The sequence below is a fragment of the Notolabrus celidotus genome, chromosome 4, assembly GCF_009762535.1.
Source record: "Notolabrus celidotus isolate fNotCel1 chromosome 4, fNotCel1.pri, whole genome shotgun sequence".
Lineage (NCBI taxonomy): Eukaryota > Metazoa > Chordata > Actinopteri > Labriformes > Labridae > Notolabrus > Notolabrus celidotus.
In genome coordinates this window covers 7,274,440-7,291,061 of record NC_048275.1, presented here as the reverse complement: position 1 = coordinate 7,291,061, position 16,622 = coordinate 7,274,440, and the positions used below count along the sequence as shown (strand labels likewise).

The following is a 16,622-nucleotide window of genomic DNA, read 5'->3' as shown; positions in this document are numbered from 1 at the left end:
CACCATATTCACACCACAGACTTCTGTCCCTGACATCACAGGCAGGAAGCAGAAATGCACAACAACATTGATGTTGTGTTTAATGTTGGCAAAATATGCAAAAGAACATAATCTAATACAAATCTGATGTGTCATCTGTCTATAATTCTTGTTAGGGCTGCAGCTCATGTTAGCCCTCGCTCCTAGCAAGCATTTTTGATTAACCCTGTTACACTGTACGACAGGAAAGGTGAAAATGAGCTCTAAAGTGATAAACTACAGCTTTGTCACAATAATTACAGCATGAAGGAAACATGGTGCATCTTCTAAGGTGGCATGTCACGTCAACAAAACCAGTGTGGCAGCCAGGAGGTGCTACTTTAACTTCGCTATCCGCTTGAAGCTGTTCCAACTTTATTTTCTCCTCCTCAAGTTTAACCTTCATTTCAGCCTCCCTTTGCCTGATTTCTGCTAACATTCGAGTTTCCTTGAATTTCCATTCACTCTCCAGTCTATCAAGTCTCGCTTGTTGGGCATGTAGCACTTGAGTAGCTTTTGCTTGCTCAACCTTTGCTGCAAGTTCTGCCTCTGCATCTGCACGTTTACTAGAGGCCCTTGAGGTAGCACATGATTGACTGTCAGCTCCTTGCGATGACTTTGAGATCACTGTTTCTGTGTTTATTTTCCCAAAGATAGATCCATACTCATCCCTTCTCCAGCTGGTCGTTAAAAACCTGGCCCATATTCTCCTGTCTTTTGTTGATCAGGTCACAAAACTCAGTTGATAAAGTGCTGCATGCATCCATTTTCTTTGCAATCTCTGGAGTGGTAGTTTGTTTACGTCTAATGATCTCATACTGTTGACACACTATTTCATGTTTGGATTTAATGTCCTTTTGAATTTCATCCAGGTCCTCAGGTGAGCAGGAAGTCTTTAGTTTGGCTCTACTATCTTTTGCTATAGTCTTCCATGATTCATAGGCTTTGTTAAAGGCTTTCTCAATTTTCTTTGTTTCTAGTTTATGCAACTCTAGGCCTTTTTCGGCCTGTGGCAGTTCAATGATAACATGGTTAATAATGTGTCTGTTATCAGGAGTGTTGGACTTCTAAGAGGACAAAATTGTCTGGTGTAGTTATTCTCTCTCAAGCTGCAGCCCAGTCATCAAGTTATCCAAATGTAGTCTCTCATTGTTGTAATTAGATGTTAGCTTGTTAGTTGTATGAAATGTTAATGGAGAATTTGGCTCTTTCCAGGGTTCCCACGCGTCCTGGAAAACCTGGAAAACAGTTGACCAGTTTTCCAGTCCTGGAAAACACCTGGAAAATGGGAGAAAAAGTCAAATGTCCTGGAAAATCACAGATTGTCCTGGGAAATTATTCTAACATGACTGCATGCGACCTGAAAAGGTTAAAAAAACCCATCCCCATTCAACATTTGTGGCCATTTTTGTCATTCAGTTCTATTTAGGTCAATTTATGCACTGATCCTCTGATCATTATTATTATTTATTTATTTATTTATTTCTGTAAGGCAGCTTCCAGATTCCTTTGCTGGCTCTTTTGTGTTTTACTTAGCTCATTTAATATTTTTTGAGAGAAGAGAAAGCTGAGATGAGAGTTGCCCATCATTGTTACTTGGTTGCACTAATAAAGTGCTGTGCATCTGTGGTTGCATTGTTCTATAATTAGTTTGCCATCATTTTTAAGCATGCAAGAGATGATTTCATGGATAGCCAATGTAAACTTCCACTGAGAGGAACATATTAGACTATTTAGGAACTAAATTAGGAACTCAATTTAGACTGTCATACCAGCTTGATCGTCACTGAAAATGTCCTGGAAAATGATCTCCGGAAAAGAGTGGGAACCCTGTCTTTCTGTTACTACAGTTACTAATGTTGGATGCAAGGTGACGGTCGGTGCATTGATTTAGAAATATGGACAGTTTGAGCAAAACTTCATCAAAGGGGTTCATCATCAAGATATAAAAGAAGACCTGCAGCCACTCAGAACTGAGTATCCTCCCAGGTCATGGTGAAATATCCTTCATTGGTTATATTCTTTATGTAAATAAGATTTACCTACCTGAAGTAGTGCAACATAAAAAAGCACTTAGCTTTCCAGCATAAGCATGAAGTCAGAGGAAGATGGCCACTGCATGAGAATGGTAAATTAAAAAGGATTTAGTGGTAAAACTGGGAGCTAGGGATTTGAACAAAGTATTGATGCAGCATAATACCAGCGATTTGGCTTCCATTATACTATTATTGATATGTTTACAATTATTGATGTATGATTATTTTTTTAAATCCAGTGCTCCCGACGGATTTCCAAGATGACGTCACGACTTGGTGGTGGCTCTAATGACATGAATGAGGGTTACCTGAACAGGAGTGAACTGGCTGAAAAAGAGGTTTCGTAAAGGAAAGCATTGTAGAAGAAGAAGACAGTAGGACAATGTTGGACAGAAGGCTGATTGGTTAAATGAAAGTTAAAGATTTTTGCACAAGCCACCTTCAAAAGCAAAAAGAGGGAACACAAAATAAAGGTTCAACTCTTTATGCCAAGACGAGAGCTTTGCACTCATCTACCATGGGTGGACTTCATGAGATGTGGAGTCCTGCGTGGCAAGTACTTTTTGAAAACATTCCTACTTACTACAAGCTAGCATGATGTATAAGACTTCAACTGGTGCTTATGTAAGTAAGTAAGTAAGCTTTATTTAGTAGAGCACCTTTCACAGACATAGTCACAAAGTGCTTTACAGAGAATCAATGTCGACAAGACAAAACAATGAGCAATAAATAAGATAATACAGAAAGCAGACAAAATGACATCAAATTACAACAGAAGTTCAAAATCCATAACAAACAAATGTATCTTAAGCTGCTTTTTAAAAGTCTCAGTGGAATCAGCACAGCACACTTGGGGTGGAAGACTGTTCCAGAGAGATGGAGCCACATGCTCAAAGGCACGGTCACCCTTAAGGCTGATTTATACTTCTGCGTCTCCCCTACGCAGCAGGGGCTGACGCAGACATGAGCACCACATACTTGTGCGTCGGTGTGTCCGTGTCGCGCAGCTATTCTCCGCCGAAACGCCTGAGGGCAGTGCGGTCTCTCTGATAGCCGGCCGCCTGCTTCCGGTCCCGCTACGATCTCTGTTTACTTTTCCACAGAGATTCAGAGCGTGTTATGTTAATCTACAGCTGATACATGTTGCTGTTTATCATACAGACATGATTACATGAAGAATAGAGAGGAGGAGATGAAATACACGGACGATGTGCGGCCGATGTCCGGGATCCCGGAAGTGCTCTAAATGCAGGAAAGACAAAGCCGCAGAGCGGTCCAATCACAGAGCTTGCAGTCCGCGTCGGCTCTACGGGGAGTTCCATTTTGGAGGAGGTGCACGTCAGCTACGTGCGTAGGCCTCGGCGTAGGTACAGGAGCTACGCGGACCCCCAGCGTAGGCTACGCCGTTGATTCAACACAGAAGTATAAATCAGCCTTTAGTTTTAAGCCTGACATGAGGCACAGCAAGCAGACCCTGATCTGAGAATCTGAGGAGTCTACTGGGGATGTAAGGGTGGAGCAGGTCGGAGATATAAGAGGGTGCTTGATGATGGATTGCTTTCTATGTTAGTATGAGGATCTTAAACTGTGTTCTGAATTTAAGGAGAATAGAGCTGAAATCTAACTGGAGGCTGTGGGGAAATGGAAGCGGACTGAAAAGTTACTGACATGGTGGTGAATACGACTGGAACTGTCACGGGTACAGTCAGACAGGTGAACATAAAAAAAAGTGTATTTTCACTTTTATTTTAGTTATTCTTTAGTTCATAGTTTGTAGAATTAATTTAGAGTCTAAAAACATGGACACAGGTGGATCTCAGTGAAACCAAACCAGTGTGCACTGAATACACACAGTAATCCTGTACTTCTTTTAAATTTGTAAAGGCATTTTGCATTCCTGTTATGTATCATTATTGACTGTCTTGCATTGAATTGATCACAGTAGATTCCTTTATCGTGATATTGTTAGTGTGGTCCAATGTGTTACTTGTATCATATCCTACTGTATTGTTTCCTGTCGTATTGCATTGTATAGAATTTCATCATTTCCTATGATATCATATCATATCGTGAGCTGGAAACAAAAGTCATATATCATGTTCTTGGAGCAATCAATAACCTGCAGAGGAAGTGAACCAAAGAAAAAAATATTTCTACAACATCAAGGAGTTGAAGAGTGAATGGCAGCCTGGATCAGGTGTTTGCATTTGTTGACCTTGCCTTATCGTACCCTAACTTATTAAAGGTGCAAAGTGGTTTCAACATAAAGAGGAGATGTGGCTATACATCTGGATTCACTGGAGTTTCCCACAGTACTCTCCTGAACAAAGCCACATGGTCAAAGAGAAATGAGAGCTTTGAAATACCTCCAGGGAACAATGGCCTTTGGTTAGCACGCTATACGTGGAGGTCACGATACAAATCCAGGAAGGGCAAGCCTTTATGGAGGAGATGCACTAGGTAGGAAAGTTGTTCCATTTTGTGACCAGGCAATCACAGCCTCCTCAGAAAACACTACACTCAAAGAGGAACTTTAACCCTGATACATGTTCAGCTGGGAGTAAACAGAAGGAGGTGGTTTTTAAAGAGGAGTGAGCGATGTCATACGTGTCGAATGGTGCAACCGACCTTGAACCGTGGGGGAGGTGCACAGAGGCGGGTGGGATGGCGGTTGATCCATGAATCCACTTACCAGCTAATTGCTGCTCTGTCATCTTTTCTCAAGTGATATCACAATCCTCAGTGTATATCATTTAAAACCTGACATGTGACCCGTGCAGCTCACGTGGAGCCGCAGAACGAGGTGTGAGTGAGATCAAAAAGCACTCCAGTATGGTTCATAGTATACTACGCAGCCTCTTGAATTTATAGTGAAATGTGTGTAATTTTCAGGTCCCAAAAAGTCATATAGAATTTATTAAATGTGATGTTTATTTTAATTTCATGTTGCTCTGTGTTTTCACTTGATTTAACAGTGTTACTAAGGTGTTGAAAATATCTTAAGGTCCTTTGTTGTCTCTTAACGGTCACCAATAAATACTAATTAATTGAGTAAATACTTCATGCATGTGATCTCCCTTTTTTCCCATAATGTGCCTTTCATTCCCCTCTTTTGAATATGCTTACAACCACTGTAGAAGAGCTAGAATTGTATGCATTTTTGGCTTTTTCATTTTTGTTTTCCCCTTTTTGGATATGCAAGCGACCTATACCAACAACATCATGGTTGTTACAAGGGATGCACAAAATATATCAGGCCAAAAGGTTATCAGCCTGATGAAGATGATATTTCATTATTTATATTTATTATTCTGATAATCTGTTTTATACAGCCGATAAAGGTTGCTCTGTGTATCTGTTTCAGAGGAGGCAAACATGATTGCACCTTGCAAAACACAACAAGTTTTAACACAACAGATATTATAAGTCACCTGAAAAGTCGTCATTGCAACCAAGATGTATGAAAGAAATACACTACCAGTCAAAAGTCTGGAAACACCTCCTCATTCAACGTTTTTTATTTATTTTAATTATTTGAAACACTGTAGATTAATACTGAAGACATCAAAACTATGAAAGAACATATATGGAATTATTGAATTAACAAAAAAGTGTGAAACAAAGCAGAATATGTTTTATATTTTAGATTCTGTAAAGTAGCCCCCTTTTTCCTTCATGGCAGCTTTGCACACTCTTGGTATTCTCTCAGTCTGCTTCATGAAGTGGTCTCCTGGAATGGTTTCATATTAACTTCATCATAGAGTTCATCTGTGGAATTACTTGCCTTATTAATGTGTTTGAGACCATCAGTTGTGTTGTTCAGAGGTAGGGTTAGCACACAATGGATAGCCCTATTGACTCAAATGACTACTGTTGTAATCCAGATCATGGCAAAACCAGATTATTTCCTAGTTTTGATGTCTTCAGTATCAATCTACAATGTCGAAAGTAATTAGAATAAATAGAAACCATTGAATGAGAAGGTGTGTCCAAAGCAAGAGCACTCAATGACAAAATCACTAAACTCACAGTATTTGATGACTCACCTTTTCCCAAGGAACAAGCCCAAGGATTTCAACAGCTAATGCAGTATTTGAAACAGTATCCCAAGTCACAGCTACTTTACAACTGTATCTCTACCTGCTCTGTATGATGTGAGCTCTTCACACTTTCACAGTCTGATCTGCAACAACATCAGTGATTAAGTTTGACCTTGGACAGATGGACTTCTGACGTTAGTCCATTCAGTGAGTATGTTAGAATGATGGAACAGTGGCTGGATGAAGACTTAAACATGACATATACATTACTGCGTAAACAGGAGTGCTCTTGTTCGCAGTTAAAAGTAAATAAATAAATAAAGTAAATGGAAGAGTCAGAGCTGTTTTTGCATAAAAAAAATATACAAATCAAATCAAATATTTAAATATATTTTCTCACTAAATCTTAGAATCTTTTACCCTCAGGTGTGCATAAACTACACATTTTAAATATCAGTTATCTTATCAGTACGACCTTCAGGAGCAGGTTGTTCTCGGTTATCTAAATCAGCTCATAAGAGTCTGTATTGTGCATCCCTAGTGGTGACATTACCTCCACAATCTTGGCATTTAAGACATACCCTATTTAAAAAAAGGCTCCCAAAGTGCCCACCTGTCCTCTGTCTGGATAATGTCCCAATGCACTGAGCTCACTCCACCTTATTTTAGATGGACCTACAAAATGTCCTGCGCTGAACTGTGTTGTCCTATATTGTGTCGTATCATCCCATGCTGAACACTTCCCTTTTGTTACCCTCCCTATCTTATCCTCAGCGTATATACTGAACTAATTATCATAATTGAGCTTTAACTTTTCCCATTTGGACATTTGACAGAAACAGTAATCATTAAACATGAAAGAAATCAGTTCAAATACATAATCAGTCTGAGTGAGCCTTTACAGCTAAATAAAAGCTGTCTTTTAGCCTGGAATAAGACATTTGCTTGGCTTCCCACAGCAAATGATAACAAAACGTCCAAATAGAGAAATTGTCAGAATTTAAATGAGCAGAAATGTATCTGAGCCTGACAGTCTGCAGGGTGAGATTGGTTCATTGTCTGTACATTTCATGGGTGAATGTTATATGTAAGGCTGTCTTTAGACCTTTCAGTGAAGCCTTCCCTCTTTCCTTTAAGTAAAACCACTGCCATGGCACAGCAGGATGCTAATGTATCAGTTTAGCTGCAATGGACAGTAATCTGTCATCTGCAGTGGAAATTACCGTTAAATGTGGTGTATTAGATGCACTTTCAATGCTTTTTTTGTCATCTAGAGGATGGCGTTCAAAGAAGCCAGCAACTGTTTGCTACGGAAAGCATGCTGGAGATGTAGCAAGGCAGACTTGTCTGGTGGCGCCACTTCTTAACAGCTTTTCTCCTGCATTAAGGTGTAACCAGCATTTAAAGAAAAGGGGGTATACTATTACAAAAACCCTGTGGAGTACTGGTTTGATTGAAAAGGCGTAGTGTGAGTTTAGGGGTCTATGTCTCACAACTATAAACGACCATAAGGTGAGTTAATACTGTGCAGGGAGCAAGCAGGATAGTGGCAACAGATGGTACTAAAAAGAGCTACACATCTGCATTGAAACTGCACATTGCTGAGTGCAACTTATATTCTGCATGTTCTGGCATTCCCACATAAGCAAGCATTCATGGTAGATTTTTTATGTTTCCATATGAATAAAATTTAACAAATTAAAATAAGTAATAATAAAGTAAATAAATAATAAATAGTAACAAATAATAATAATAATAATAATAATAATAATAATAATAATCATCAAGTAAAGTAAAGATGAAAGTAGATAGATGCAATGCAATGTTTTCTGACCTTTATCATTTTATGTTAATTAGATTTTTTAGCATGCATGTTCTACTCACTGTGATATCACTGATTGGCTGGCCAGAGGTGCAACATGCCTGAAAGTTTCAACCTCAAAAGCACAGAAGATTTGGGTATACACTCTTTTTTTTTTTTTTTTTGATGTAACAAGCTACACATTTATTTACAGATAATTATTGTCATTTTACATAAATTTGACTGTAATTTAAGAGAGCAGAGGAGATCATGTATAAAAATACAGTATTTTTTCCATAAAGAAATGAGAAATAAACATAGTTTATCATTATTGGCATAATACTTAAAAAAAGCAACCAGGTTGTCAATTTACAGATCATTTCTGTAATTTTACAGTTTTGTAAACTATTTTTAAAAAACAGAAAAACTACTGTAAAAATGTAGGGTTATTAACTGTAAAATTTGTTTTTTTTTCACAGTGTATATTACTCATCCTGCAATCAATACAGAAAATAGTCATCATTGTGGTATGTTGGGTTATCATTTCATGTGCTGTGTGGTGTATAATAAACCTCAAGACTTATAAATATCATATATCCAATGGCTCTTTAAATGTGTTCCTCAAAAGACAGCTAAGGGTGGTATTTAAAATGTGATTAGCTGTAAATGTTTTCAAAAATATAAAATCTCAACATATTTTTTAAGGACTTTCATTGAAAAACTCTTCTCAACCAATCAAAAAACACCTTGCATGTTTTTTTCCCTTTTTTTTGGACTGTTATTTTTGGTCTGAATGCCGCCTGACGTGTGATATTGTGTTAGCTTGAATCTAACCCTTCTCTTCCATGTCCTTGAGCAGCATTCAGCAAGTTCAGACCTGTCACACATTTCATATCATCACATTAGAAAGCTGCTTGAGCAGTCGATGAAGAGCTGTGACGACCCGGTGTTGTCTCCAGAGGAACCATCTGTTTGCTGCATGGGTTTGAACCCAGCTCATAGTCTGTCACACCTTTATGCGCTGAATCCTGTGCATCTGTATGATCTGCAATTAAACCAAGAATTAACACACACCTTTAAGTAGGAAGCATAGATCTTTAGCATGTAACACTCTCAGCCTCCATATTCTCTATGCACATTTATTTCTGTAGTGTATGTGTGGAGTCAGGCTTCAGAATCCAACACTGTATCTGATCCTTGATTAAACTTTAACAAGGCTTTTGGGTAGATTTCCCACAGTGAGGTTAAAAGTTTGCGACTTCAAGTAGCAGCTCACTGCCGAAAGTTAAATTAGCCAGACTTGTGTTGAGATGGTTTTCTGACGCGGTGCTCAGTTTATCCAGAGAACTGTCATGTCTGGATGTCATTATTCCTGCAAGAGTTTCAAATGAATCTTAAAGCAATACATTAAGAGCCTGAAAGTGCCCTTTATGTCTTGAGGCATTCATTTTTTATTTGATTTGTAGAGTTTTATATATTTTATTTGACTGAAGTCATTAGAGTTAATAAATATGTTACTCAAAACTTTCAGGCAGGGAACCTGTTGAGGGAAAGTTTAGTAATTATTGCTGTAGGATTAAAAAATCAAGCCTAGACCTTCTTGGAAACACTACCAGTCAAAAATTTGGAAACACCTTCTCATTCAAGGGTTTGTATTCATTTTGATTATTGTAAACACTGTAGATTAATACCAAAGACATTGAAACTATGAAAGAACATAAATGGAATTATTTAATTAACAAAAAAGTGTTAAACAAAGCAGAATATGTTTTATATTTTAGATTCTGTAAAGTAGCCCCCTTTTTCCTTCATGACAGCTTTGCACACTCTTGGTATTCTAGTCTGCTTCATGAAGTGGTCTCCTGGAATGGTTTCTAATTAACATGATCCTTGTCAAGAGTTCATTTGTAGAATGACTTACCTCCTTAATGTGTTTGAGACCATCAGTTGTGTTGTTCAGAGGTAGGGTTAGTACACAATGAATAGCCCTATTTGACTACTGTTGTAATCCAGATTATGACAAAACCTTATTATTTCATAGTTTTGATGTCTTCAGTATTAATCTACAATGTTGAAAATAATTAGAATAAATAGAACCATTGAATGAGAAGGTGTGTTCAAACTTTTGACTGGTAGTGTAAATATGACACATTGTATTTTTGACTATAAATGCTAATATAGTGTAAGACCTAATGTTTATATATTACATCAAATGTCCACATCGTTCAGAATTAGAAAGAGATCTAATCAATATAATTGGCACTATTATTTGAGTTTGTGATCATATGTCACAGGAGGTTTATTGCTCAAAAGGAAATACAGAGAATTGTAGAAAAATAAACATAAAGGCCGTAAGACATCTGATAAATCTCCACATGATGTGATTGGACACCCTGTCAGATGGGTCATAGACTTTATATGACATGAATTGAAGGACAGCTAACCCGAGTGAAGCCAGAACTTGTGACTCTCCCAGTGACTGGCTGCAGTATAAGTCCTGCAGCCTTCCCCGTCCAGCATGACAGATGGAGCATAGGTCATACTTGAACATTTAAATACACAATCTCATTTATGTGCCATTTCCTGAGTCTAGTTGTGATCAAATCAGCTTGAGGATCTGTTTTGCTCTAGACCGCACCAACCAGAGGGATCTCTCTTGTTTTATCAGTGTGTGTGTGCTTTAGTTAGTGCAAGGTGTGTGATGTCAGTCCTGCAGCTCCACCACCCAGATCGCTTCTGCTCCAACAGCGCAGTACTTCAGCACCTATCGAGGTGGTATTTTGGTTTCACATCTCACAATGGGAGGAGATGGAGGCGTGAAATCCATAATAACATACAGTCAATGGTTGAGGCTGAGACTACAGGTTGAACGCACTACGTAAATACCTTCTGGGGTGTGCAGCGCCAAAATAAGCTTTGGCTCGCTCTACTTCTCTGCTCGAAGCTACAAACTGAAGGCTATAGCAGCTACCAGCATAACACTGTCACATTTCCAATCACACTGTTAGCATTTGGATTGCATTGTGGGTAAAGTCTGTCAGGTTTAAAAAAAGGAAATGCTTGCTCTGATTGAGAAAGATGAATCATGTTATGTGAGTGCAAAGCTAAATCAGGAGAATAATGTTTTTCCTGATTACTTTTCAGGCTTTTAATGCCTTTGTTCAGAGGATAGAAGAAGGTGTATATAAACTTGGAAGATAGAGTGGGGAGTGGCATGGCAGGTCAGATTTGAACCTCGGCCTGCCTTCTTACCATGGACTTCCACCAGTTCCGTGTCCCGTCCGTCTCCGATCCGCTCTCTCGTCTGTCAACACCCACCGGTTGTGTTTTCAGAACACAGCATGGAGCAGGACCGCCGGACAGCTGGAGTCATGTGACCAAGGTTTTCCTGAATTAATGAATATCCTCCTCCTCTCCTCATCCATGTTGTCTTTCTGGTCCTCTGAAAACCTCTGACCTGTTGACTCCAGGCCTGGCTCCACTCATCATGACGGTTTGTTGTTGTAGTTAAGTGAAATCAAATCTGGTGATAACACAGAGTGTTTTATTCTGAAAAGTAATGTTTTCATTTTGTCTTGGTGCCTGACTTCCTGTCCCGCTCCATCTGCTCTGTTGAGATTGATGCATCGTGCTCCAGCATCTGACAAAAGTAGAAGTCTTTCATATCTGCAGCCCGTTGCACCAGCAGTGCACAAGTTGTGTCCTAAGTTACAGTGTAAAGTCATCACTTAAACCATGCGTTGAAACTACTTAGTTGTAACTTAAGTTGTGTCATTGTTTGGTTGCACCACAGAGACGTAAGGTTCATCTTAACTAGTAGGCCGTAACGTCCAAACTAACCAAAACATCATCACAGATATGACGTTGACACTTCCAGCAGCCAATCAGAGGAAAGCACCAACTTTGATGCAGGGATTATATGTGTTATTTTTTGTGCCTAATCTTCTCGGATCTGACCGACAGCTGAATCAAACTAAAGTAAAGTGATGACTATAGCCTAAATCCTTAATCTGCAGTGTCTATAATAACAGTGACTTTGAGTGGTTAAATTATCAACTACAACAAATGTTAACACTCAGGAGCGCAAATCTTGGTCATCATATTTTTCCAAAGGATGTAATCTCTCTCTTGGATATCGCCTTGCTGACGTAATCTAGCTGGGAGAACCCTCTGTATCTCCTCATCCTCTAAATCATCCCACCTTTCAAAACGACGGCCATGACAGCCAATAAACTCTACAGAGGACTTTACACCTACTAGGAGCCAAGTGTAAGAATTACGTTGTAACTTAGGCTTACGTTGGAACCATCTTAGCTGGTGCAACGCCCCAAAACTTTAGTAGAGTGTAAACTTCACCCTAAATGAGAAATTACGTTCAAACTAGGCTACATTTGAGTTTATGCACAGCTGGTGCAACAGGCTGCTGAACCTGAGAGCTCTGGCGTGCCACATCAGAAGCGCAACAAGATCGCAACAGAGTGGATCCAGTGGAAGTTAACACATTGGCTAAAATAGAAACCTATCAACTCCAGTGCTGTGACGAATCAGAGATGGACCGGACATGGATCCAGTGGCATTCGGCCGTTATAGCCTCTCTACGTGAGGCATGCAGTTAAATCACCAAGCTAGACTTGTGCTCTGGAGTAACTGTCAAAACATTTTCATACTCTCTGACATTTAGATCTGTCATCCTGCAGGTTTCTTTGATACATTCTGTCAATAGACTGGTGTAAATTCACTTCTGCAATATTTTATTTTCAAAACTATTTTTTTTATCATGATTCTATTTTTTCTTCGAGTACAAGAGGAGTTACATCCGAACATAAAACACCACAGAGGAAGTAAAAGAAGGAGCAAACAAACAGAATTTATAATCATCATTTATAGATCATGGTCATTGTCCTCATACTCATTCCAAGTACAGGTCTCTGGAAAGCAGAATTGACTGACAGAATGACAGAACAAACACAGAACAGTTGAAACGGAGACTTATTTGAGCTATTCTCCTCTGGTTTTTGCATCCACCCAAGCACACGTCGGACAATCTTGTAATACCACTTGGAAACACACAGCAAGGTAATTTATCTTTATCATAGTCATCATCATCCATCATCATCTTGCTCATAGTCATTCATTACCTCAGATTTCATTCTCACTCGTACGTCGGGATTGAGCAGGAAGGCAGTGATTCTACCAGCATCCTTTAAAAGAGATCCACACAAGTTTTCATGCCACCCTACCAACGCCTTATGCAGTTTTTGGGAAACAGATAGGCTACTACTGGTCTGGGGTCATCTATCTCAGGTTGGCATTTGTATAAAAACTATATAGGAACACATGTAAAAACAGGGGAGAATCAAATTATCATCAAACTGAAAAAAAAGCAGATGTCTTCATAAAATCTTCTATGTCTAGCAACACTTAGTAACACTTATGTCTTCTTTTTGTCCTTTTTTTTGTTGAAGTTTTATTCCAAAATGGTTGAGGAGCAGTTATAGTTTGCATCATCTATACAACAGGCTATAAAACACCACTTTGTCACAGTCCAGAAAGCACATATAGATGTGGTTGTACTGTATATAAACATATGTACTGTAATAAGATAATTTTGCGTGCATGGCTCCCCGATCTTAACGCTTGAGACGTTCCCGAGGAAACTCATCCCTTTGAGTTCACACCACGTGAAATCGAAGGCCTCCAGATTTCTCACTGTCACATTGGACGTTTTTCTTCTTGTGTTACATTGTCCTTAAGAGAAACTGACGTCCATTCTCATCCTTGCACTGCAACAACACAGTCAGCCAGGTATTGGTATAGTCTCTGCCGGCCAATCGCTGCCTCTTCAGGGGAGTACTTTGGCCGGTTCCTCGGACTTCCATCGCAGATTTTTTTCATTCTTTCTGAATTCACTGTAACCTGATTTTTTTTTCTCATCATCCACAGTAAATGTTTGGCGTATTTATGTATGTATTTATTTATGCATTGTGTCATTTTCTGTAGAAAAAGTCCAAACAACACAAACACAGGCAATGTAAATGAAAACATTAAGTTTGTAATGCTGAAGCTTCCTTTTTGCAAAGTGCATCTGTGCTCCTCGGTTCACCAGAAACAAAGTCAGATCGTATCGTCCCGGCTGAGGAAACAAGTCACAGATGGGTTCATATTGTTTGGTTGACATGTTAGATATGTTTATAGTCTTATCTTCCATCGCTTGCCAGAGCAATTTTAATCAGTTTCTTCCTGGACAGTCTCCAGTTCTCTGAAGACAATAATCTTTTCATTTTTCATACTTTTCAGAGCATTGTCTCATAGGAAAAAAAAGACTAAATAATGTTCATCTTTATTATACTGTACACATGTTAAAGTCCTGATTTGTCTTTTTAATAAATGTTGAAGTCGGTCTGGCAAAGACCAAATCCTTGACAATCACACGTAGTACTCCTTGTCCTTGTTCTTCTTGTTCTTGCTTGAGGTTTTTGCGGTGTTGACTGGTTTCTCTTTGACTACGGTGCCGTTGGATTGTGCCGAGTTGCTGATGTAGTTGCGACTCTCGTCCACGTGGTACGAGCCTTCGTCTCTGTTCCGGTATTTGTACATGGCGTAAAGCAGGATGAGAATACAAAGCGCCGCCGCTGCTACGATGCCGACCACCATCCCTGTCGTGCTGCTGGACTCCCGGAAGACCTCCGATGTGCCTGGGATTCCCCGCGGTCCAGCACCAGTGGGATTGGCTGCAAGGGAGACACAGATATGATTACCTTAATTATACAAAATCACACTATCTTAAACATTTCTCATCATTACTTTAAGAAGAATCATGGGAGCGGATGCATCTGTTTTCACTCTGGATCAATACCCCGGTTTTATGTGGAATGATAGTACAGACATCATGCCTCAGGGCTGCTGAAGCTGAGAGTAGAGGCTGGCTGATGAAATTGATTTCCCCGTCTTAAAGAAAAGCATCCAGTTACACAAGGAAGTGACAACACGCAATGTTTGTCAGTAATGATGCTAAAATAATGCCATAAAAGAGAGAGGATTAGAGGGTCCCAGCTGGACTCTTTCTTTTTTTTCTGTAGATTAATAAAAAAGAATAATCTAAATGTTTAATCCTTTAACAGTCCCTTTGCTATGCTTGATAAAACTGTCATACACTCCCCTTGCTGTAAAATAAGTCACAAATACCCCCCTGTAATTTTTCCTTATAACTCTCTTCAAGACTTTATTTTAAATCCTTTGTCAGACTCAAAATCCAGAAATTATACTGAACTGCAGCACAGTCAATCCTGCTGCAGACTGAAGAAATAAAGTATGTATTAAAAGTTTCAATAAAGGTAGGGGCTGGATATTTTTGTCAGCTTTGCCTTAAGTACACGCCATTTTACCTGTCTAGGCTACTGCCTATTAGAGTTATAATTCCTGCAGAACATTAATCCAATGACATTTATTGAATTCCCTTACATGCCGGAGAGAGAGAAGGTGAGATACTGTAGGATAAAGAGATTAAGTACAATCAGAAGTGAAGCTGACAAGAAGACTAATGTGTAAATGATTCATTAAACACACACTCAGAGGCTCATTACATATTTTAAAGCTCAGTCATGAATGAACGGGGCCGCATTTCCAACATTCACTATATATCTACACAGCATGACTGCATCACATAGTCTGTGAAAATAAGTCTTTCACAGAGAAACAATTCTTCAATTGACTCAGCAGATTTTGCCAAAGGCTATCCCCACTTCTTTTCTGAAAAGCTGCCATTCAATGGAACATATTCTGAAAACACGTCAGCCCCCTGATATAATTCAGTCCTCCTGGCACATCTCTGTGTGTTTTTGTAGCAGTCATCATTTCTGTTTAAGCCCTCTTTGTTGCATTTGTGAAATCCAAACACTCAACGCTAACATTTTGGATATGAAAGCACTCTGGTTCCACTGGATTTGGGCATAAAATATTTGAGGGATTTACAGCTGGGTTCAGATCATAGTTATGTTGAGGAGAAGATGTTTTGCTTCGATTAGCATTTTTACTGGACAGAGTAAAATAACAACAGACACATATATAGCTTTGATGATATTGGTATGAATCATTTTATTTTCTGTTGACCGGAAAGTTATGAAGGTTCAGCTCTGCAGGACTCTGAGACACTTAAAGTTCAGGGCTTTAAGTGGATGAATGAAGAGCAGGTACTCCCCTTTATTCACTTGATGGTGCATGTATTGTCCAGCCTTTTTAGTATTGCATAAACACATTCATTGAAAATACTACTTCAGTGTGTCACACAAAAACACAACCTCTCCATCTCTGCATCACCAAGCCCCCCATCTAATTCTCCACCAGGCTAATATAAACCGCATACAGTAGCTGTGGCTACTTGTGGTTACAGTAGCTTACTCTACAGTGAACACATGCAATTGAGTGTCATGTAATGCCAGTGAAATAATGCAATCTTCATGTAGTGCACCATGGGTAATGCATTTTAGGACCCATTATAAACCGCCAAAATAAATTGTGATATGGAGAGGACAGGGAAGTATCCAGTACACTGAAAAAGTCCTGGGCATGCCAAGTGATGAATCTCTAGATGTGAGGTTAATGCGTCAATGCTTTAACTGTAAGCTTATTTTACAGATTAATTTATCTCTCAGGTATTTACCTAGGTTGATGCTCATTTTGTCTGTTTTTGTACCTTATTTTGAAGGTAAAATTCTGGCTAACGACATA

The 16,622-nt window shown here is 39.1% G+C and overlaps 1 protein-coding gene across 4 annotated transcripts in view; it reads right to left on the bottom strand.

The window, feature by feature from the left end:
* Nucleotides 1-12,762: 12,762 nt before the first annotated feature.
* Nucleotides 12,763-16,622, bottom strand: part of LOC117811937 (neurexin-1a-like) — a 404,484-nt gene continuing 400,624 nt past the window's right edge. For all 4 annotated transcript variants that reach the window (XM_034682434.1, XM_034682438.1, XM_034682435.1 and 1 more), the window contains one exon: nt 12,763-14,626. In XM_034682434.1, coding sequence (XP_034538325.1) covers nt 14,322-14,626 — 305 coding nt within the window. In that variant the 3' untranslated portion in view covers nt 12,763-14,321. The remainder of the gene's footprint in view (nt 14,627-16,622) is intronic.